The sequence below is a fragment of the Aphis gossypii genome, chromosome 3 (genome assembly GCF_020184175.1).
Source record: "Aphis gossypii isolate Hap1 chromosome 3, ASM2018417v2, whole genome shotgun sequence".
NCBI lineage: Eukaryota > Metazoa > Arthropoda > Insecta > Hemiptera > Aphididae > Aphis > Aphis gossypii.
This window is the reverse complement of record NC_065532.1, coordinates 50,929,540-50,953,214: the sequence shown is the minus strand read 5'-3', so window position 1 is coordinate 50,953,214 and position 23,675 is coordinate 50,929,540. Positions and strand designations below refer to the sequence as shown.

At 28.7% G+C, this 23,675-nt stretch overlaps 3 protein-coding genes across 6 annotated transcripts in view; 2 read left to right on the top strand and 1 right to left on the bottom strand.

Annotated features, from left to right (window-relative positions):
• Window positions 1–4,563, top strand: part of LOC114132195 (disintegrin and metalloproteinase domain-containing protein 10) — a 73,958-nt gene extending 69,395 nt beyond the window's left edge. Inside the window, exon 14 of the mRNA XM_027997587.2 lies at window positions 432–4,563. Coding sequence (XP_027853388.2) covers window positions 432–1,601 — 1,170 coding nt within the window. The 3' untranslated portion in view covers window positions 1,602–4,563. The remainder of the gene's footprint in view (window positions 1–431) is intronic.
• Window positions 4,564–7,469: 2,906 nt separating this feature from the next.
• On the top strand, window positions 7,470–17,172 carry LOC114132220 (putative malate dehydrogenase 1B). 4 transcript variants are annotated; one of them, XM_050202764.1, is made up of 9 exons: window positions 7,470–7,854; window positions 9,818–10,021; window positions 10,667–10,859; window positions 11,051–11,186; window positions 12,746–12,980; window positions 14,473–14,761; window positions 15,645–15,770; window positions 16,748–16,968; window positions 17,047–17,172. In XM_050202764.1, the coding sequence occupies exons 2-8, from the start codon at window positions 9,824–9,826 to the stop codon at window positions 16,963–16,965; spliced, it is 1,395 nt and encodes a 464-aa protein (XP_050058721.1). In that variant the 5' UTR covers window positions 7,470–7,854; window positions 9,818–9,823; the 3' UTR covers window positions 16,966–16,968; window positions 17,047–17,172. The 4 variants fall into 4 exon arrangements, with proteins under 4 accessions (XP_050058721.1, XP_050058720.1, XP_027853423.2 ...); XM_027997622.2 differs by lacking the exon at window positions 7,470–7,854 and adding an exon at window positions 9,029–9,272; XM_050202765.1 differs by lacking the exon at window positions 7,470–7,854 and adding an exon at window positions 9,200–9,276.
• Window positions 17,173–18,444: 1,272 nt separating this feature from the next.
• LOC114132210 (septin-1) lies at window positions 18,445–23,087 on the bottom strand. Its single transcript, XM_027997606.2, has 9 exons — window positions 22,864–23,087; window positions 22,566–22,758; window positions 22,377–22,500; window positions 22,170–22,304; window positions 21,940–22,057; window positions 20,172–20,258; window positions 19,918–20,078; window positions 19,745–19,846; window positions 18,445–19,678 (listed from the first exon to the last, which is right to left on the bottom strand). Exons 1-9 carry the CDS (start codon window positions 22,885–22,887, stop codon window positions 19,546–19,548), a joined length of 1,077 nt encoding a protein of 358 aa, XP_027853407.1. The 5' UTR covers window positions 22,888–23,087; the 3' UTR covers window positions 18,445–19,545.
• Between the last annotated feature and the right edge of the window lie 588 nt (window positions 23,088–23,675).

Here is a 23,675-nt window from a genome sequence, read left to right as displayed (position 1 = left end):
TATATATATATATATATATAATACAATATTTTTAATTTAAATTTATTTTCATATTGATTTTTCTTTGTACTTAATTTTTTTTTTCATAAACACAATTGCACATAAATGTGTTCAGGTTATTCGGGATTCGCATTGTAAGTCGTTCTGCGTATGAAATTACTGATCCTAAAATCCAGTATTTACTTATACAGTATTTTCCTTATCCAGTTAATTACGCAATGTAGAGTACAATATCGTAATCCATAGACAATAGACATCATAAGTCATAAGGCTTAAAACACAATAGTACCTATTCATTGTTTCAATACATTCTAAGATTCTCGACATCGTAGGATTTATTATTATTACGATATTTAAACCATATACCTTTAAATATTATCGACTATAATAATAATTAAAAGCGTCTAATATTGCAATTATACATATTCCAGGTTCTAAGTACGCGGTTGTTTGGAAAACGATCCGATCCAAAATTGAAATCGGTAACGATCATCCACAGCTCGACCACGGAAACTGTCCGGTTGCCAGCTGATGGTGACAATCAAAACGTCACTGTTCATCCGGCTGCCGTGCGTTCGAAACTTCCACTGAAAAAACGCGTACGCGAAAAACGTAACGTAAACAATAACAATAGTCCCGCGAAAAAGAGTCGCAAGAATGTCGCAGCCGAGGAAGAGTCGACGACAGAAACGTCATCGCCCAAAAAAGTCGGAGTGGCCCAAAAGAAAGAACGGAAAACGAGGCGAAAGAAATCGAAAGGGGTGATCGACTACAGTGTCGTCCAGAACAAAGTGCTCGTGGCGAACAAGAAAACGCCCGAAGACGATTCGTTGGGTAAGGTTCGCAATTGGCTGTTGAACTCGCATCACATCGAGGCTCTCGGCGGCACGCTGAGGAAGTCAAAGTCGTCGCCAGCCGGTTTCGCGAACCCCCCCGAACCTGCCAGACCGGTGCCCAAAGCTCAACAAAAAACCAAAGACAATCAAGTTAGTTTGCAGGTAGTGTACAAGCCTCCGTTCAAGTTTAGCGTCAAGCTCAGCAAGTCCAAGCCGGACCTGACGAAAGACAAGCGACCGGACCGGACCAAGCAGCGCGCGGCCCTGTTGATCCGGGCCAACCGGGTGCGCGGCGGTGGCGGTGCCGTCGGCGGCAGCGGCGGAGGCGCTACCAAGCAAGCTAAGAAGCAGCAACAGCAGGCCAACGGTAGCAGGGCCGCCGCCAAGCAGCAGGAGCCGAAGAACGCGGCGTCGGCCGCGACCCCAGCCGGTAGACTGCAGCCGCCCGAGCCCATCTACGAGAACAACGCGGCCATCGACTTGTTGCGCATGTCGTCCACGGAACACGACGGCCACCAGCCGATATTCCCGGTGGCCGCGTCGCCGCCGAACAAGCAGAGAAAGTCGTTCGCCGGCGTGGACGTGAAAGCCGACGAGGCTCCCCGGACGAAGCGGAACAGCGTTCCACAGCAACAGCAACAGCCGAGCACGTCGGGCAACAGCAATCTGATGCGGTTCCCTTCCACCGAGAACAAGCAGGCCAGCAGCAACGGCTGTCCCGCGCCCGCCACTAACGCTAGTAGTAAATCCGACGAAAAAACGTGATATAGTCTCGCGACGAGGTAATTTTACGAATTTTTTTTATTCACCATCGTTTATTATTATTATTGTTATTATTATTATACCGACTGCGTACGATAATATTCTCTTTCCGTTATCGTTACGACCGAAAACGGACGTCGTTAGTCTGCGTTTTAACCCTCGTCTGTCGAATTCCGATCGGAACCGCGAAAAACCGCGTGTGCCTACCGCGGCGCTCGTGATCTCAGTCCCTAAGCCCCGTTTTCCCTCTCCCGCCACCACCCGCGTTGACTTCCGATTTTGAACGTCCCGTTCGTGATTGTCGTCAACAGGTCAATCCGCCAATCAGTCGTGGTGGACGTGATTATTATTCCATTGTCGCGATGGACGACGGCACTCGGTGATTTCGGTTTCCCCGTATAGATCGATCAAATGCCGAAAATGCGAGAGAGAAAAAACAACACAAAATGTACTTTGAGAACGATTTCCGAACGGTCTTTATCGGAGTATTACATTTTTTTTTTTTGTACGAGTTTTTCCATTCCAGTTATATAAAATATATTCCACTGTTTATAATATAAAACCCGACATTTTGAAACATAAATACGCGAAAACGCATCCATCACGAATATTATTATACTATACAACACTGTTGTAGGTAATAAACGAAATTATAGTCATTTTTATTATTAAATAAATGAGTTTCCCTCCGTTTTATTTCCTTTCTTCGTGAACAGCAGTTCGTTTCGGACAATGGGTTTGAAAAATCTACAGACCTTTTTATTTCTACATAAACTAACCCCAATAACAATATAATAAAATCCCCGTTGTCGTGATTAATTTATTGAGTTTGACAACATCAATTCATTCTCTTCGGTGCAATAACGTTATGATCAAATATTCAAATCATCAATATCATGTAATATTCACGTCGTATAATAGTTTAAGAATATGAATTTGTGTATAATTATTTTGTCGTACGGATGTATATTATTTATTATTTATAGAAGATCTCTTGTTTTATTTTAAGTTTATTTTTAACTATATGATGGCAACAATGCATGTTTAATACACAATTATTGCCTCATGTAATAGGAACAAACCTCGCCTTTTTTTAAATTTTATTTTATAGTATTCAATGAAAATCTATGCAATATTATAAGGAAAAAAACAATGAACTACTAATATGAATATCTTTTAACTTGTATGCTGTCAGTTAGGTTATTCGTTTTGATTCTGCTATGACATAATAAGGAGTCTTCCATTTCAATCGTTTTCCTCACGTTACACATAACATGCATATTTGATATGATATGGTTAACATAAACAAATCTTAACTTTGTTTATTGTTTGCTACTATATACTTACTTAATTGTATGTTTTCCATTTAATAAGTATTTAACTAAATCAATAAAAATTAAAATTAACTCATGTATTATAATATTAAGCCAATAAGATAAAATAAACTACAAACAGTATTAATAAATTATATAATTGAACAAAGTTAAATTTTATTTGTTGATTTAAAATTAAATTTGCCGTGCCGAATATCTATTATTTACTAAAATACAAATGTTACTTTAATCAATAAAAATATTTGCCAAATTAATTTTTTAATGTTTTTTTTTTTTAATTTACTAAATTAATTTATATAAAAGTTATCATAATATTCTTAATTGAAGAATAATATTACATTTAAATGAATATTATGAATAAACAAATTTTACTTTTTTCGATATTATTCCAAACTTTCCTCAAACATTTTTTACATATTTTGTTTTTATTTTTTGACTAACCGACGCCTAAAAGTATTTTTTATTAAATTTGTTCAACAAAACGTTAAATTTACAAAACAATGGCTGTGTTGTACTGATATTTTTACTGTACTATTGTATAGAAAATAATGTATGTATATCAATCAGAATGATAATCATGTATTAGTTTCTTGCATTTCAATAAATAGCTCAACGTTATACATACTTATTCCTACTGCAATGTCATTTGTACATTAATTATAAATTTTGTTTTGTTTAAAAATAATATTTGTACATAAAAATTACAAATTATAAATAATATGGCGTACCTATTGATAATTTAAATGTCTGTCACTCGTATAGAATTGACAACTATTGTAAAACTGTACATAATAAATTATATTATAATTCTTGGATTTTTAAAAGTTATATTTTAGTGTAGTTATTTAATTTTCAAATAGCTAAATTAACACGTGTTAAGAAAATCATTTTACTATTTTTTATTTACTACATTAAAAAAAAAAAAAAAAAATAGTACGCTAACAAATTTTTATTAGTAATCATTTGAAAATAAAACCTAACATTGTTATACATAATATTTTATTATTCCTACAATGACCACGCTACTTTTTTTTAACTTTGCTAAATATATTCTTCAGTGCCAAAATTTATACTTGGTAACATTTTTGTGTGCGTGTGAGAGTTATTTATGTGTTAATTTTTTATCATTATTATTATCAAAAACTGACATGTAGATAGAACAAAAAATAATTTTGGACTACAAAACCAATATTAACATTATTGTGTTGTCTTTAACTTATTGTAAGATGTTGTCGTATGTAATCTCCGAGATGTTTAATACGTCGTATATTTTGTTTCTGTATAAGTTTCGAAATGTGTAATACTTATTATATTAACTTATCATTATTATTTTTTAATTTTATGTGAACTACTGATTATGTTTAATTGTGATATATTATGCGTAACCTGTAACCATGTGAGTTTAGTTTTTAGATTTTTTTTTACACTTACGAACTAATTGTATTATATTTTAACAATGTACCGATTGTGCAGTATTGTGATTTGTTAAGTTGTTTATTATTATTTTTTATTTCATTTAATATTATTTTAAGATTTCATACTAAACAAAATGTGATACCCTACTTAAATGTATGTCCAAGTCCAACCAAGTATTTTTTATGATCATTAAATGGATTATATACTTACCTAAATGTGTGTAAAATTTTTACTAGGTAACGCTTGTGTACTAATTCAATGAGTACTACTTTGAAATAGTGATTTAAACTTGATTAAATTTTAATGGTTTTGTTTTATATATATATATTATAGGCAGTGCCTATACTTCTGCAGGTAGGGTGTACTTCCAACAGTATTTCGTGTTCGTGCGTGCTTTAGATGTTGATAATAAAATGCGAAACGAATTCATGCAAATACTGGGCGTTAGTAACAATAATGGTTTTTACTTTTCTAATTAACTTTGGTGTGGGTTAATTATTATGAGTTATAACTACAGAGCTGATAATTTGTGTGATAAATATTACAAACATTATCAAGTTTCCTGTGGGTGCGCGTGTTTGTTTAAAGTTATATTATAAATAACTAAATAGTGTATAATATTTAATACTATATAAATACGTTGGTACACGGTAATGTAATTTTTCAACATATAATAAGTGTATATATTAACAAAAGTTCTATTTTCACAGAAATCTGAAGAGAGACATCGAGTGTTTGAAACGTTTAAATTAGTTTAGTATAATGGAATATTATAACAACAAAAATCAAGTCTATATAACAATATTTCCAAAAATTCATTCACCCTTGAAATAAGCACCTTTCTTGCGTAGTATATTTTGATAAGATTTTATACCGCAACAACTACGTGCATTATATTAAACAAAAAACACAATTATAACAAAACATATCACAACTTAAGAAAAAAACGAGTTTCATAATTTTTTCTACTTATAAAATCACATTAACATACTTTATTTGAAGCAACGTACTGACTATAATAAAGGGCAGAAGACACGAAAAATTAAATTAAAGAAACAGGTATTATGCTCTAACAGAAAAATATTTTTTTTTGTTTTTTAAATAAAATTACTTTTGTTTCTTTTCAGTCTTGAAATTTTGATATTAAGTCTAATATACGAGGGGAACTCTTGTTATAAAATATTAACTGAATAAAATACCTATCAAAACTTTTCGTACAGTTCTCATTTAGTTATAAAACTTAGATGTTTGCTGTATTCAAAATAATGGTTTATACTGACTTTTAATGGATCAAATTTGTTGATGATTTACGCGTTATCTTCGGATTTAGTACTATAAAACTGAGAAACTGTCAACTGTGTTATACCGAGTACAATTTGCTAACTCGGTAATCAACTTCTATGAGAAACGTAGAACAAATTTGACTTTTTCTGTTATGACATCAAACGTTATAATAAGTCGACGAACGATTTTTCAACAACGTTACTACCTATAATATTATAGAGGGTGTAATGAAAAAAGGTATTAAATGTAATTAACTGACAATATGTAAAAACTATGTTCTCATATCGTATTGCAAGAAAAACTCAAATAATTAATAATTTTGATATAGTGTCATGAATCATGATATCATTGACTTTTGTTCAAGGTGAAGGTACGTATATAATATTAAACACATTTATAACAAAATGTGTGCGTGTAATTTTTATTAGCGGCATAAAATACGTTTAATTAATATTATAAACTGATTTTGTTATCATATTTTTTCTAGAAAAAAAATACTCACATATATATATATTAAATTATTATTATTATTTCACTTTCTATAAATGGTATTATAATTATAGTCCGTAACGACCCGAGTCATTAAATGCGGGGAAAAAATAATATCCTGTAACACGATATAATAATGCATATATTTTATTTTATGTTTAATATCGCTTTTGTAGATAGTCATTATAATGTTGAAGTAATAAGCACTATTATCATACATTTTTATTTAATTTATGAGTTTTCAATGAATATATAATATAATTAATCATATTATTATAGCGTCTGTGTGAATTAAAAACTCAAGTATTCAATATTGTTACAAAATGGTGTGGGTGCGTAAGCTGCAAAATTAAAATATACACAATTGAAATGTGGGCAAGTAAACACTTTTAACGATAATTTTTTTAAAAAACGAGAATAAGACAATAAACTATTGATAAAGTATTTTGTAAATATGACCTTTTGTTCGTTATTAAACTTCTACTTGTACAAAAAAAAAAGAAACATTCTGTAAATGTAGCGTTTTTTGTTTCGTAATCGTTAATACAATAACTAAAAAGTCCATGTAAAATAATAAATTCTGTTATTACGAGCTCTCTAGTTTTGCTTAAAAAGTGTATGTCAACTCAGCAAATGGCCAAGATACAGAAGTTCAAATTAAATAAAAACATTTGCGAAATGTCAATAGCTACGTTGTTTTATTTTTAACGGTTTGTTAATAATTCAGAACAGTGAAAATTGTAATCAAATATTTTTATTGAAACAAAAATAGTATATGAATTCAAACTCTAATTTAAAATTAAAATTATTGTATCTCAATGAAAACTTTTTTAATATCTGTATGCTAATAAATAGCAATCATTAAATTATATTTACTAGAAAAGTGTAAATACGAAAATAAATGTCGTATTTATTATAATGTATTAACCGTTTTAAAGATATATGAAATATAAATATTTTAAAACAAATACTAACAAAAAAATATAAATTTTATATTATAAATTTATTATGTACACTCAGAAATAGTTGATTATTTTTACGATAACACATTTATGATATAAAAATCGCTGTTCGTTAAAATTAAAATAGTTAAATAGGATTTATTCGATGTACTATACAGACGAGGGTGGAGATACCTATTTAAAATTCGTTTGATCTTTTCTGTTATGTGTTTGTACATATTATATAGGCAGAAACAGCCAAGATATAGCTTAATTACTTAAATATGTCGACAATTATATCATTTTTTTTTTTTTTTACTAATTATTAAAGTGAAGCATAGCCTCTTTTATCAATTGTTGAATTAAAAAATTCATTGTTAAAAGATATTAGTTGAAGTTTCAAGTTAATATTTAACAATATTTGACGAGCGTAAATGCCTTTATGCGTTTGACGCTTTTGTAACTAATATTGTTTGTATAGAAATAAGAATAAACAATATCATTGTGTAATTAACATAGAATAATTCTATTGTTGATTCGCCGTGAATAAACCATCAGAGCAATGCAATCATTTCCAATCGTATCAGCTTACACAAATGATCCACTCAACTGTCGTTGTACCTACTGTTTTATGATGATGATAGTGGAAAATGTTTCTAGTCGTTATCCGTACGTCATCGATCACAGACCACAATGACCTACAGTCATTACTGATCGGACTATGTTTGAACTTTGAAGCATTATCCTGCCATTATCTTGTTTTTGAAGTCTTTACAAGGACGTCGTTAGAAGGTAAGCTTTTCTACGTCATTTATAATCTTATTTAACGTGGCCTCGATAGTTAGGACAAGAGATTGTTGATAAAACAATTGAATTATTTGATGATATGCGGTAATAACATCCTTTGCAAGCAGTCTTATCTTAAATTAATTAAAATCGGGTTTAAATGTTACATTATTTAATACAATCGCATTGACTGAAATATTGCATTATAAAGCAATAATTAACACTTGAAAATGTCATCCATTTCAAGTACGTACTCAACTCTTTATTTTATAATAAATAATAAATATAATTTTTTTATAATTACAACTCATAAGACTAATGTTCATCATTATAACACTTGTATAGGTACAACTTTGTACGGCATTAAGAATAGGCAATTTAGGTACATCTTTGTCCTATGATTCATTTGAATGTATAATAGTAATAATAATAATAATACGTACTTATTAATAATAATTACGTTATATTATTGAATATAAAATATAATCAATAGTTATAGTTATGCACATTAACATACACCAATACATACACCGTACATCGTTATAGAGCTATGTATGAAATTCAATAATAATACCTACACATTTCTAACTTTAACAGTATACCATGATATAAACGCGCTTTTCAGGTAAACATAATTTATCGTATAGGCACATTACGTCGGTATTAAGGAAACATTCAACTATCGGAACGATCGGTCGTAGTAATTTTCCCCCAATAATAAGATACCATTTTCTTCTAATATTGAGTTCAGAATAAAATAAATATATTTTTAAATAGTAAACTAGTAAGTTCAATACACATAATACTATAACATTGTGGAGTAGGTAATAGACATAAATAAATTTAAATTCATCCTTCATCCCTATAAATTAGATAAATATAAATAATATAACAATAATATACCTGAATTAGTAATAAAATGGTCTGTATTTAAGTATATTTTATTAAAAGCAATGACATTTTTAAACAACGCATATTATAATATATATATTATATTATTCATTAAAATTTGTACAAAGAAGATGATCAAATAATAAATATTTATAAATACTAATGAATAACCTTTGATTAACCTTTAGCATTACATTTGAGTGTTATTTATACTTTTTGTAGTATATACATATAATCTAAGAACGTAACGAACTATAAAAAATATGTATCTATGGAAGTTAAACAATCATTACTTAATATTCATCAATAACAAGTACGTCGAATAATAATTTAAAAAAATATATCTTCGACGCTAAAACCCTGCAGTAATTCGTTTTGTAGTGCCGTTAATCAATTCAATGTTTACATACTTCATTGCTGGCGTGCCGAAATGCCAAGACTTCGGTCACGCCAAACTCGTCGCTGAAAAATTAAGACTCTCTCTTCCTAGTTTCTCGTATAAAATCATAGTAAAAACTGAAGAAGAATATCAAGTAGGTAATTATTCGTGTTTTGCGAGTATCAAGTAATTTTTGGGCTGTATAATTAATAACCGTGACGTTACAATATTATCATCGCTGAACCATTATAACATATTACGTTGTATTTAAAATTATTATTTATATCCGAAATAAAATTATGATAAATCTAACCATTGCATCTCGTACACGCAAAATCCGAGTTCACCCCTATATTGGCAGATGGATGGTAAACTGTAATTTAATGTAATGAATTGCGAGTGACGATTGATTACACCAACCCACAATATTTCAGTCACAATATAATGACAACGACTAATCGTGTATTCGATTATATCCGCTAGAACGTTTCAAGTTAAACCGTTCACAATATTTCATTATATACATAATATATTATCAGTATTATTCGTATCAAGGCGTGTAAGGTACATTAGTCAATGACCAGTGTTCTATTATTACGTGTCAAGTTGATGGCGTGTACATGTGCACATCATATAATATGTACAATTATTGTATTGATAGTAACTAATTACTTTAAATCCAACCTTTATAATTGTTAGGATTGGATGAATAAATTTTGCCTTGAGCAAAAATGGAAGATCAATAAAAATCCGTTAGTCTGGAAACGTGTACCCAACTCAAACGGTTCCTGTCATTTAATCGGTGGCATTAATGAATTTTTTGACCATCTTATAGAATATTATAATGTCGACACACGTTTGGACAAACGAATAAAAAAACAAATAGCGCTGGATAACGAAGAGGTATGTTGTTTATTATATTTGATACATAATAATGAAGTATAGTTGTTGTCAAGTGTATCTTGTCATTGAATAAGTCACCTAATGGATGTGTTTATTATGATTTATTGATTCCATATTATGATGTTAAACGATTCTTACCATAGACTATTAGAACAACTTATGATAAAGAATCTTATATTAAATGATCAAGGTTTTGAGTCATAAACTAAAATCTTGTATAAATCAAAAATATGTTTAAACAAATACAAAATTTTAAATACCTATACATTTATATAAATAGCACACAGAGTTAAAATATTATATTATACTATATACTAATTTATATATTTTTAATTTTAATGCCCTCTTAAGAATAATTGAAAAAATTTCTGTATGTTTATAATCCCCCACTCTCTAAGATTTTTTATGCGTTAATTTTCAAATCTTCTATATGATTTTTGTATTTATGCTTTATTTTTACATCTTTAAATCCTCAGATGTATGTATCAGTATGCATTTATTTTTGGTGTATTAATCTTTTGAATTGTTGTTTATTGTTTGTATCATTTATTAATCACCACCTCAAATTTTTTTTCGTTTTTTTTTTAAAAAAAAATTTTATGTTATTATTATCTATTATGTGATATCGTCTTCTCGGTCCTTCAGAGAATGCGATTTATGTTGACTGAGCAAAAACCCGTGCACCGAGCCTTGGCGAGAAGGGTATGTATAACCGGCGCAGCTTACCCATCTACCTGTTACTTGGTTTCTGAGTTGTTGCAGTTGAAACAACTTCAAGCTGAAGGTGGTGGTGGTATAAACATATCGTTACACCATAAAGACTCGAATAATTATGGAGGTACATAATCACATCAATTACACATACATTTATCGATTTCATGTATATTTATAAACTAAAATGTTAGTATAGGTATAGTACGTAAATTCCTAAGTACCTACGTATTGTATTAAACTCATATGCAGATATATGTATCATATTACCTAGGTATATAATGTTCTTGTATGTATGTACCTACTTTTTCGTTACAGATCTGATAAGAATTAAAAACGAAATTTGCGACGCCGAATTTAATGTTCGCGGTTGTAGCGTGGTAACGGTGGTCAACAGCATCGAAGAAGGGTTGTTGAACTGCGATTTGTTCATTGTGATAGGTAGCATGAAAAGGCAAGTTGTTATCGCACACACTAATTGACGACATACGATCTAAAGCGAACAAATTCCTAAAACGCATTATGCCTTTAACGAGAATAGAAATAAAACTTGATAGTAATAAAAAGCATCAAAGCTATGTAATTTAAATGATGAAAATAACTTTTCTAAAATATGTCGTAGATACCTACTTAAAATATAAAATTGTCCATAATTAACAAACTCTATTGATAAATGATAATTATTGTTAAATCAGTAGGACTTGGATTTTAAAGCATATTATGCTTCTTTTTTATATATATACAGAGATAAAAATCTAACTTTTATTTATAAATTTGTTTCACGTCATTCGGATTCCAAAGAAATCAATTAATTTATTTTTGTCTTTTTTTTATTTAAGTTTTTTTTTCAATTATTCCAGCTGCGAATTTTTTATATGTTTATTATGACGTTATTGTAATAAAAAAAATATAATTAATAAGAAATGTAAAAACCCAGAATGCGGATATTGGATTATTAATGTTTTCGTTATCACATTGTTTATTAAATCTATTAAACGTATAGATTAGATACATAATACTTATAGCCTGCAGTACCTATACGGTCAGTATGCCTATAACATCGATATCGTCCATTTCAAAATGTAAGATTTAGTGTTGTAATTTGAAACCTCTTATCTGAAGTATGCACCGATCACTTCAGTGGATGTAGAGAGTTCGCTTACTACGTATAAAAAATATTCTGTCAGACAATATAGTCAGTTTTACTTCTGAAAATCTAGCGAAATATATGGTAGCTAATTCTTTTTTTTAATTTAAATTTATACTTCAATTTTTTTTATTCGTTTTATAACTAGTTCATGTTAATTTTTGGTCATATATTTTTTTTGCTTTTTTAAAAGAATTGTGTGATTTTTTAGTTACTATTACGCTTTAAAATCCGAGCTCGATTAATCAGTATGATAATAAATGTATGAAAACAACATAGGTATTATATTAATAGGTACAATATTTTCACAGCTCAATATTCAAAAAAATTTAAAAGCCAATTTTTTAAATGTTGATTTAATTATTTCGTTATACACTATAGACTACTATAGAGATTTTGATGTACGGTGAAAACGCGCGTGTATCGCCAGAGTACCGCGTGTCATTTTAACACGCGTTACCGGGTGCCACCGTTGCATGCTTACTACGCACCAAAATCACTCTAGTTACAATAATATATATTTTGTTTTCGAAATAGCAACGTTGCATTTAAAATTATGCAGAATTTTGTGTATATATATTATATATATTACATGGAATTTGCAGAATCGCATATGTCCACCTATCAGTGGCTATTTAAAATCAAAACGATTCCGCAAATTGGAGAAATCGTTCTTCACCGTAAAAAATACTAAATATATTGAAATAATTTTTTATCATAACAATATAAATGAATAATAATTTAGGTATTTTTTTTTTTTTTTTTTTTAATAAGAAATAAATTTGTATTCAAACACAAACTTTTGACAGTATGATGTAATAATATATACAATAGTCTCTACTTTCCTTCTATTTTGATCTACGTAGAGAAGAAAACGAAGACCAATACATATGGACGAATCGAAATTTCACCGCTATGAAGAGTTTGGCATCAATTCTCAATCGCCACTGTCCCGAACGTTGCAAGGTGTTACTGATGGGTATGGATCTATTGTGTTTCAACCTAAGCGTTTTGGCTGAGAACGCTGAAAAAGTTTATTTGTACAACTTCGTCGGTGTGACCGGTCATCACGGTATGGTGACGTTACCAACCATTTCACAGGTAAGGTTAGTTAAGTACCTATACACGTTATAACGTGACTATAATTGTATAGTACCACTCACGCAGATATCACTACACATTTTTACTAGCTCCCAAAACACCTTATCTAGCAGCATTATTTCTTTAATTTTGTTAAGTCTATTCACCCATATTTTGTTAACCATCATAAAAAAATAATAAATAAAATACGATGATTAGAGATTATTAAGGTTTTGTTTTTGAATTTATTATAAAATAATTTCAAAATCAGCACACAAGTTTCGATGTAAAAAAATTAATGGCATTATGTGTTTCATAATGGTATACCATCAATATTTCTTGTGTATAATGGATTATTTTTAAAAGAATAAATAGAGTTAATCGATCATAGTAATTAGTAACCGATCAAATAAATCCCTTAAATAAACACCCCCATCATCGCCTATTGGATTTTAGTGTAGAATAAATGTGTGCAAATCCAATAATAATGTATTACCTTTAACGTGAAAAACCCTTATACACAAACATTTTATCTTTAATTCAGAAGAGTGGCTTCATAAAAGTAATACTGATTATTGTTAGTGATTCATTAAACTTAATCTAATTCATAGCTGTTTTAATCTAATTAGATTATAAATTTATACTTTGGAAGTACGGGTATATCATTGATAAACTTTTGAATTGTTTTGTTTTTTTTTTCATTTACTTTATTATGTTAATACCTATACTATAATTTAATATAATACGGTATGCATAAAAATAAATTGGGAAAACAAACCCACAGTAGTGATGTAACTAAATAGTCTATCCAAGACGCCGTGCGAGGATCCATATTTTTTGTGATTACTGATTAGGTTGTTTGCAGTTTTCAAAATTTAAGTCATTCTGTCTGACTGTCTGTACATACTTTATTGCAATAAATTTTTATATTCGATATCTATTTAAATCTCACGTCAATTTTTTTTATGACTATATTTCATCATATTAAGGCTTATAGGTATATATTTGTTTAATTTATATATAAGTAATTGTTGATGCAATCGGCGATCTATATTATAGTTAAATATCAACTCATCGTACTCTTACACGTACAATATATTTAAATTTTGCTAGAAGTCTATCGCTACATAGAGTCATCTACTATTAAAGCTCCTAAATTACTTGTTAGTTATTATCGATTATTGTGACTCAGTAACGAAAAACACTCGAAACCTATTATATAACAGAACAACTTCCTTAATTTTTTATAGCTAATATTTAATCAACCTTTTTAAACTATATTTTTCAAAAAACATATATTAACTTTTTTTATTATATATTACATCAAAAACAATATATTATTCTGTTTGTAACAAATGGTTTTTGCAACCACAGGCGTAACTACCTATTGCCTTATTCAATCTGCGGGGCAGATTTAATCTCACCTAAAGTTATTTCTTACTATAATCTATTTAAATTTAGGGAGGAGTTGATTTTACAATGACATTATGAAATTATACTACCTATATTATAGGCGACGAGCATCCCGATCTCAGATCTCCACTGTCCACCAGTTTGGGGATTCGACGGCTCCGCTGCAGCAGCTCAATATGTCGATTTCAAACACGTTATCTATCATTGCGGTAGATCAGCGACCGACCTCGGCAAACCGGATAACTACGATTGCGAAGACGCGGCCACGGTAGTGCACAATTATTCGGCAGACCGAAACAAGCACAAATACTTGCAGAGCGTATTACTGCAGTCAGAGAGTTTGCTGATGGGAGACAATGGCGAACACGATGTAGTGAACACAAGCATTGGTATTTATATATCTATATCTACGTATATACGCCATAACATATTATAAGGAGTGATTTATTTAACGTAAGAGGCTCGTTATTTAAAAAAAAACACTTATGTTTTTGAAAATATTAATTTATTTTACATTATTTTAATTCGTAATACAAAAGAACATTTTTGGTAAAAATATTATAATTATTACTAATTTTTTTTTCTGAATGAAAACATACATTTTTACAATTTCATATTCCAAAACTGAATATTACTTAGTGAGTATTTCGATCTATCAAAATCAAATTTTAGACAAGTATGAAATATAATATAGTTTATTAGTTATAAGTAGGTATTCAAAGTTTTTATGAGCGGAGTAGTGGACCAACATTTTGTAGGATTCTTCTACTAGCATGTATCTACCACTTTGCTCATCTATAAACTTTCAATACTTATAACTCATAAACTAATACTCATCCAAAATTGAATTTTAGGATAAGGAATTTAAAATTCATGTTGTCATTATAAAGTAAAACATTTTAAATAAAATGATAAACTATGTTAAAATTGTATTATTTTTTTGAAAAATGTTAACCTTTAATGACTTAAAACTATATATATATAAATATAAGAAAAAGTATTTTCAAAAACTGTTTAGTATATTTTGATAGTTTTACTATTCGTTTCACATAAATCAAATTAACCTTATTTTAAACTAAAATCTCACATCTTATTTCTATAAGTTATAATGGCTTGCATAATCAACCGTCATACGCTCTCAACATAATATTATAATATTACTTATACGACTATATTATATATTATGCTATACTTAATAACGAAACGAAAAGCTTGAAGCACGACTTGCTAAATATCATATTTCAATCGCATTTCACTTTGTTCTTCTCTCAGAATCAAGTGCCAACGTAGTGTGTCACATGTGTAGCTTGCCCGAAATACGCGTAGCCGTGCGAATGATTTCGGAATGGTTCAAAAACGATAGCCGTACAACCATCAGCGCTGCGGTTTTTTCAGACGGTATTTTTTATAATATAATATATTTATTGATTACAGGCTTCATTTTTAAATTCATTAACTATTGTGCAGTAACAATTATTCGATATGAAAAACGTCGACCGGCGCATCATGTTTACCAATGATTATGCTAATTGTAAAATGATATGATACTCTTTATGAACATTTAATATAGGGCTGATCAAATATCATATTATTTCCTCTTTAATTATCACTACAATGTTTCTCGTTTATTGTCATTAATTAATAATTAAGTTTGGATATATACAAGCTTTCGTGATTCTCAAGTGGACGCACAAAATAAAAATACATTTTACGGCCTCGTCAAATTTGATTAATAAAATTAGAACTATTTATTTTCATATTGACTAAGGTAATGTTAAATACGGTTAATAATCTGTGTACACTTTTATAATGGAAAGGTAGTAGAGGAACTAAATACATATTTATCATATTATAGTTCATACGAGTCCTTAAAAACTAGAAAATTAAATTATCATAATGTGGCACTCACGTAAATTTTACGTTTTTACGACGTCAACAGTTGGCAGCAGTTCAACACAAAATTAAATCGTTGTACTCCACATTTTATATTTTTATTTTTTGCTATAGTAAACAATGCATAATTGTTGAATTCAAAGAAAGTTAATCAGACGATAGCCAATAATACTGCTGGCCCGACTTCACAATACGATTATACAATTCTAAGAATTACGCGTACCTAGTTTACCGTTTACTGAAAGTGCAAATAACATTTTGCCTAATATCTACGTGTTATTATCTGGTATAAGAAGAAATATACATTATTAAATTTTCAATACAGTTTTAAAATATTTTGTAATTCGTCAACAATATTTTACAATACTTCAGTAATGAATTACTATAATAACTATAGAACAAATTGGGGGTGGGTACCCTCCTAAATACGCTACTAGGTAAACTATGTCGCTCAGAATCTAAATGTTTTATCATTTTTGTAGGAACGTTTGGTCTACCATTTGGTATGTTTATATCTCAGCCAGTTTGCATGGAAAACGGTGAATGGAAACCAAATTTTGACTTCCCATCTCCAGATGAAACAATCATCAATAGCATACTATCCAAAGTAACAGAAATTGCATTCGATTATAACCTCGGGAAAAGGTTTAATATTACGTACCCCAGGAGAGAAATGGGAATTGAACTCTATGACGAATAACATGTCTGTATAATTTATGTAAATTATAACTTCTTTTTTATAAAACTTTAAACAACGATTGTTTATTTATTACTTTATTAGATACGCTGTACTGCAATGGCAATGGCATAGTCCACTGAGGCAAAGGGAAACGCATGCCATATGTGTCCCCTTTGTCTGAATTATAATTATATATTATTATTTTATTAAAAATTTTGAAGTTTAAAATTCTTAAATTCTTTTTAAAATATTGTTGATAACATACTAAAGCAAAATAAAGGGTATTTATTATAACTATTAAAATATGATTACCTATTTAACCAAATGATTATCCTCACATATTATAATATGTGTCGATATTCATTTGGTTAAATTATTTAGGTATGTATTTAAAACTTATATAGTATTATGGAAGGTTAATACCATTAATACCATTATTAATACATATGTAGTACCTATTTATGTTTCAGACTATCATTTAAATTTAAACAAAACATACAAATTACAAATATGTTTACAAATATTTAAAATAAAAATAATGTTTGTAGTAGATGACAAACTACCAAAAATTAATGTTTAGAGGCTTTGACCTACCGATCGTGGAAATTAGTAAATATCAAATAGCTGGTACTAGACACTAGACAGTTACCTACTTATTAATACTGAAAAAGTGTAGGTAATTATTACTACGAGTCGGGTATAAAAAAAAATGTTATTTTATTTATGAATATAAGTTAAATTTATTATTTATTAATATTTGTACAGTAGTTTTTAATTTAATTTAAACGGCCACAATTTTTATTCGCTATTATTATTATTATTATTGATCAATAACCCCACACCACGGAATAGGTAGGTTATTAGAATTTACAAAGTTATATTTACATTATGACAAGAAGTCATAAACTAGTACAATGATTAATTTTAAAACAATAATGGATTCGATCATTGATTTTGTTGAATCTTGCCCATCTTAGGAGATACTAGGTGATGCAGAGATATAATATACTCCGATGAGTGGCTTTTTTTCTGAACTCATGGTAGGTAAGGCATTAGTACATGTCTGACTTCACATGATGAGCTAATACGCCTAATTGGAGGATTTTTTTTTGTTCATGAGGTAGCTGTAGATCACAATATTAATGAAAATTGTTGCTCTGATTTTCAATGTAGACTTATAAAACTAGAATGATAATTAAATACGGTTAAGTACCTACAGTTTTGATAAAGGTTTATAGTTAGGCTAGGTTTGTGATATTTCTGCAGAGGGTAGGTTACTCGGATGAACCATTTACATAACACTAAACGTGGTGACTTGAACCTTTGCAGGGAGTTGTATGGTGGCATTTTTATTTAAAATGAACGTCATTGAGTAACAGCATATTTTTAGATGTGGTTTTGCTTAGTGCTTACACTATAACTATGGTTTTGGTATAACAAATTAAACATAAATACGCCTTATTAATATGCATAGGTATTCTAACAATCAACAACAACATATAAATATATAAATAATATATATTGTATAAAGAATATAGTATATTATAATATGTACAGTATTTATTATATTACCATAAATCAGTGGCTCTTAACCTTTTTCGAATGACAGAACACTTAACATTTTATGAGGTTTTTGCGGAACACAGCCGTAAAATAAAACTGTAATTATATTAATGTTTTAACAATTGTTTAATATATTAAACAATAAATGTATAGCATAAAACAGTTTGTAAATATTTTAGTAAAACGTCTTACTTATATCATTGTGTTTTGTTTTAAAAGTCAAAATGTTAAGAGAATGAAAATAGAAGTACTAAATAAATTTTTTTCATTGATTTTGAAATTTTGTCGGAATACTTAAATTAAGTCCACGGAACACCTGTGTTCTGCAGAAAACCGGTTAAGAACCACTGCTATAAGTACATATAAGTGTTATGGAATATTTAAAAAATATATATATGATTATAATTAAGTACATGCAAAATTGTTTATGTTGAATCTCAGAATACTCAATCATAGTCATCTAAAATAATTTTGAGGTACTTCCTTATATTATAAATGAGAACTATCAAAATAAAATACATATTTTTAATAATTATAAATTAAATCCCGAATTAATTTTTATTATAAATATAGATAAAGTATAAAAATATAAGTATCAGATCTTAACTAAAGGTTAGGTGAAATATGATTAATTAATTTAAATAAAATATTATGTTAAAATTATAGGCCATTAATTTGAATCTTAGATCAGTTGTATGATGAAAATTATTATTATATACTGGACATGCTCAAGTTTGAACAAGTAAAAATTAAAAGGCACCATATGGTACATACCTATTTGGCTATGTATGACTGCAATTTAGATAATATTGTAAATTTGTAAATAATATTTTTAAACGTCAATTATTAAAGAATACTTATCAAACAATAATTATAGTTTAAAGATTAAGTACATCTAAATATAAAATTATAATTTTATCTGGAATCATACTGATCATAAGAATAAAATAGTATTTTTAATGGCATCATGGAATCAAGAGGTATTTTTCTCTACACAGTCGTTGGATAAATTTGTAAATTGTTAATATTGAAATTATATTAAGGTGTTTGTTGTTGTATTTGAGCTTGCATTTTGGCAATGACGTCTTGCATACGTTTAAGTTCAGCCTCCTTTTCTTGTAAAATTCTGTCTTTTTCTGAGCCAGAATTTTTCTCATGTTCAGGTAATGATCTAAATAAATTTAGAAATAAAAATTATTTGTTTTCATTGTTATCTATGTAATAATTATAATCATACGTTGTTCTTTTTGGCACAGGTACTCCTTTCGCTAAACGCTCAGATCGGTAGTTTTCATAATGTACTTCTTGTGTTACTTCTTGAAGATCTTGCATGTGTGTGCTAAGGGTATACATAAATTAATTTATACACTATTTGAGCACTATTAATTTATAATATATCAGTTAATTTACATAAGCATGGTGCGTAATTTGATAAAGTCACAATGTTCAGGATTTTCAACTTCAACAACACCCCAAGGATAAAACCGTCCTCTGACTTTTTTACCACGGACTTCTAATAATTGATTTGCACCACAGACAGCAAATGGTACAGCTTCTTTCAATTGTTTAACCTTTAGTATGCACAATAGTTCAGTAAACATTTTAGTTATTTTATAATTTATATTTATTTTATTTTAATAATTAAATAAAAAATTATTAAAAACCTGTTCTTTATAGTCTTCATCTTCATCACTGTCGCAATCAGGTAGAGGGTAAATCTTTATTCCATTAGCATTAATTTCTTCTAGTATCTATAGGTACATAATTTAAATTGAATATAATGCATAATAATTTTTTATAATATTATGGTCTGACATAAATTTTTTCCGCAACATAAATATCTCAAATATTATAATTTATAACCAGGATCATAAGTTCATGCACTAAAAAACAGTTGAATAAAATATAGTATACAGCCAAGATTCCAAAAATATTCAAAAATACACTAAACAATGTAATGATAAAATTAAAATTGTTAGAGTGAAAAACAAATGTCAACCAGTTTTTAAACAAAACTACTAAATATGATTTTTAGAAGTTTTGATAAATAGATTTTGTTTATGCCTTCATGTATGATTGTATAATAAATGTTTTATTAGACATATGAGTTGACCATTATTTTTTTATCATTACACTATCTGTGCATTGATTATAATTTAAAATTTTTCAAACATTCTGTTTTTGATATTAAAAATATTGATACTTCTTATAATCAACTCTATTAACAATGTGTTAATATTTTAAAGAAAATTTAGACATTTTTTAAATGAAAAAAATTACATACATTGAACCCTATCACCTTAAAGCAAATTCCAATATTGTTTTGCATTTAATAAGAAAATGCAAATGCATGAACATGCAATCCCTCTGTATCAGTTATTACAGTGAAATCTCTATGTACAAATACTTAAAGTTTCTTGTAATTCCCATAAGCAAAAATCACAAAATATTTTTAAATTTACAATATTTTTACCATCAGTAAAGTATTTTTATATTTAATTCTCCCAATTGGCATTTGATAAACTTTAATACTTTAACAAATATTTTAGTAACAACTCAAATGAGGTAACTATTGATTTCTGAGAAATATGTAGATTGTACATGCTACATTATTAAAAACTAATAAGTATCAATTATCAAACATCAATATTAAGTTTCTAATTTCATACTTAAAGCTCATTTTTCCAAAATTAAGAAACAATTGTCACTGTTGATATTTACAATATGTCAATATTCTAATTAATGGAACTGGTACATCATTAGGATGTTATTAATTTTAAGTATATAAAAGTGGTCTTTTAATGGTTTAAGATATGTTTACAATCTAACTTACACCAATTTTACATGAGAACATAGACAATTTGGGATACATTTTATTTTATTTAATCTGGAAGTTTAAATTTTTCTGGTATTCATAAAAACATACAAATTTGGTCAATGTTAATAATTAACATTGAAATATTAAATTAAAACCAGATTTGTATGCACACATAAATTACAATTAGTAGATCAATATTTTTTTTTTTTATCAAATACTAAGAATGCATACTATATATTAAGAATATTTTAATAGAATTGCTAATTTAAGAATTTTTTCTATAATATTATGTATTAAAGAATAACAAACTTGTATGTGAGTATGCTAAGTTCAACTATAAGTAAATGTCATTCTAAACATCAATGTATTATAATTATAAACAATAAATAATACTTGGAACTTTTCCTTAATCTCATAGTAATTGTATAAAATGCCAATAATAGTAACCTCGTTAGATGATAGACCACACCCACCACTAAAATACTAACAGAAATAACTTCTAAATAATAGACAAATTTGTATTACCTACAGCAAATTTCATTCGTAAAGAGATTTCATTGATAATATTTAAAGAATATTTAGCTACGAAAAAAATAATATTATTTTTTATTTACTCTTTTTTTTAATTTCTGTATTTCTTTTTTAGTAAGAACATCGGATTTGGCAATGACAGGAACAATATTCACTTTATTATGCAGTTTTTTCATTAGTTCAATGTCCAATGGCTTTAATCTAATAAAATAAATAAGTATACATCCAATATGCTATTATTATATAAAAAAAGCAAGCTTTTGTTTTTAACATTCTTTGATTAGGTTAATCAAGACAAAATTATTTAACTTACCCATGACCAAACGGAGAAACAAAATAGAAACAACAATGAACACGATTATCAATAATGTGACGTCTATTTAATCCACTTTCGTCTTTTAAAAATCGTTCATACTGCTCATCAATATATTGAATAATAGCTCGAAAACTGTAAATTACAATTTATCAAAATAAGTAATAAAAATTAGGTAGGTATTAATTTTTTTTTTTTTTTAAATACCTATCTGAATTATCTATGGCATCCCCAAAACCAGGAGTATCAACTACGGTAAGTCGTAATTTAACACCACGCTCTTCAATTTCTACAGTTGATGCATCTAATTTAACAGTCTGCTTGGTTTTTGCTAATTCAACAAAAAAATGAATACTTAACATACAATGGAATATGAATTATATATTAGATACACACCAATGGCATCTGGAATGGTGCGTTCGGGATATAAATCCGTTAAGAAAAGGCTGTTGACAAGCGTAGACTTTCCAAGACCTGATTCACCGACCACCATAAGCGTGAATTCAAAGCCTTTTTTCACGGATTTACGGTGTACTTGATTCGGCAGATTGGCAAAACCGACGAATCCAGGTGACTCCACATTGTTGAACTGTTATCGGATAATCGAAACAAAATGTATTAACAAAACACGCTCAATGTATTATTTAAAATTTTAAAATCAAAGCACTAGAGTGGCTGAATGAACAGAACTTACTGATTTAATCGAATCGCTTGACATTATTGCTGTTTTAAACCTACTGACTAGTGACTGTAGCGTAAATTATAATGACGACGGTCGCAAACTCACAAAAACGAAATACCGGGCGGCGGACACAGGACAATCAACTTGTTCTATGCTTCTTTATTTGATTGTTCTAAGGAGAAAGACATCAGCGACCAGCGTCACACTTTCGAGAATATAAATAACAACAACGATAATAGGTAATGTAATGTAAATGTTGATAACTTGATAAGTAATTGATAACACTATATCGTTATTTAAAATCATACATTACAATATTATAACACCTGTAAGTTATAATATTTTGATATTTTGTTACATAATCTGCTCAACTTATAATAATATATTACACCCAATTTTAATATAAATATATAATAAAAATACAGTATATTTTAATAAAAAATTATAATCTATAACCGTGGTATAGGCACAGATTACGGTTCATGGCGATTGGCTGCAGCAAGCGCGTCATTTCATTCGGTTTTTTAATCGTTTGTGCCAAAATGTTAGCAGGTCATTTTTAAAACATAACCCCGCTGCCCGCAGGCCACAACCCACAAATCACAATAATAAACCCGATGTAATTATAGTATTGTATATTTGTATATCTAAATTTAAAATGTAAACATCTAGGAAGGACATTTTTAAGATTATACTTTGATGCCTGAAACATTAGTTTTTGTGATTTCTTATTATCACGATTTATCGATAAAACAACATACAGAACCTAATTCGTGGTGTTTACTGTTTTCCGGCATTCGCGGTACACTCAACAGTCAACACAG

Excerpts from the sequence above, each read along its gene's own strand:
- LOC114132220 (XM_027997622.2), top strand. The coding sequence starts at position 9,138 with ATGTTTACATACTTCATTGCTGGCGTGCCGAAATGCCAAGACTTCGGT. Across the intron at positions 9,273-9,817 it reads AAACTGAAGAAGAATATCAA|GATTGGATGAATAAATTTTG; the intron begins GTAGGTAATTAT and ends TATAATTGTTAG. Across the intron at positions 14,762-15,644 it reads TGTAGTGAACACAAGCATTG|AATCAAGTGCCAACGTAGTG; the intron begins GTATTTATATAT and ends TTCTTCTCTCAG.
- LOC114132210 (XM_027997606.2), bottom strand. The coding sequence starts at position 22,887 with ATGTCAAGCGATTCGATTAAATCA. Across the intron at positions 22,305-22,376 it reads GCCATAGATAATTCAGATAG|TTTTCGAGCTATTATTCAAT; the intron begins GTATTTAAAAAA and ends TGTAATTTACAG. Across the intron at positions 22,058-22,169 it reads GTTTCTCCGTTTGGTCATGG|ATTAAAGCCATTGGACATTG; the intron begins GTAAGTTAAATA and ends TTATTTTATTAG.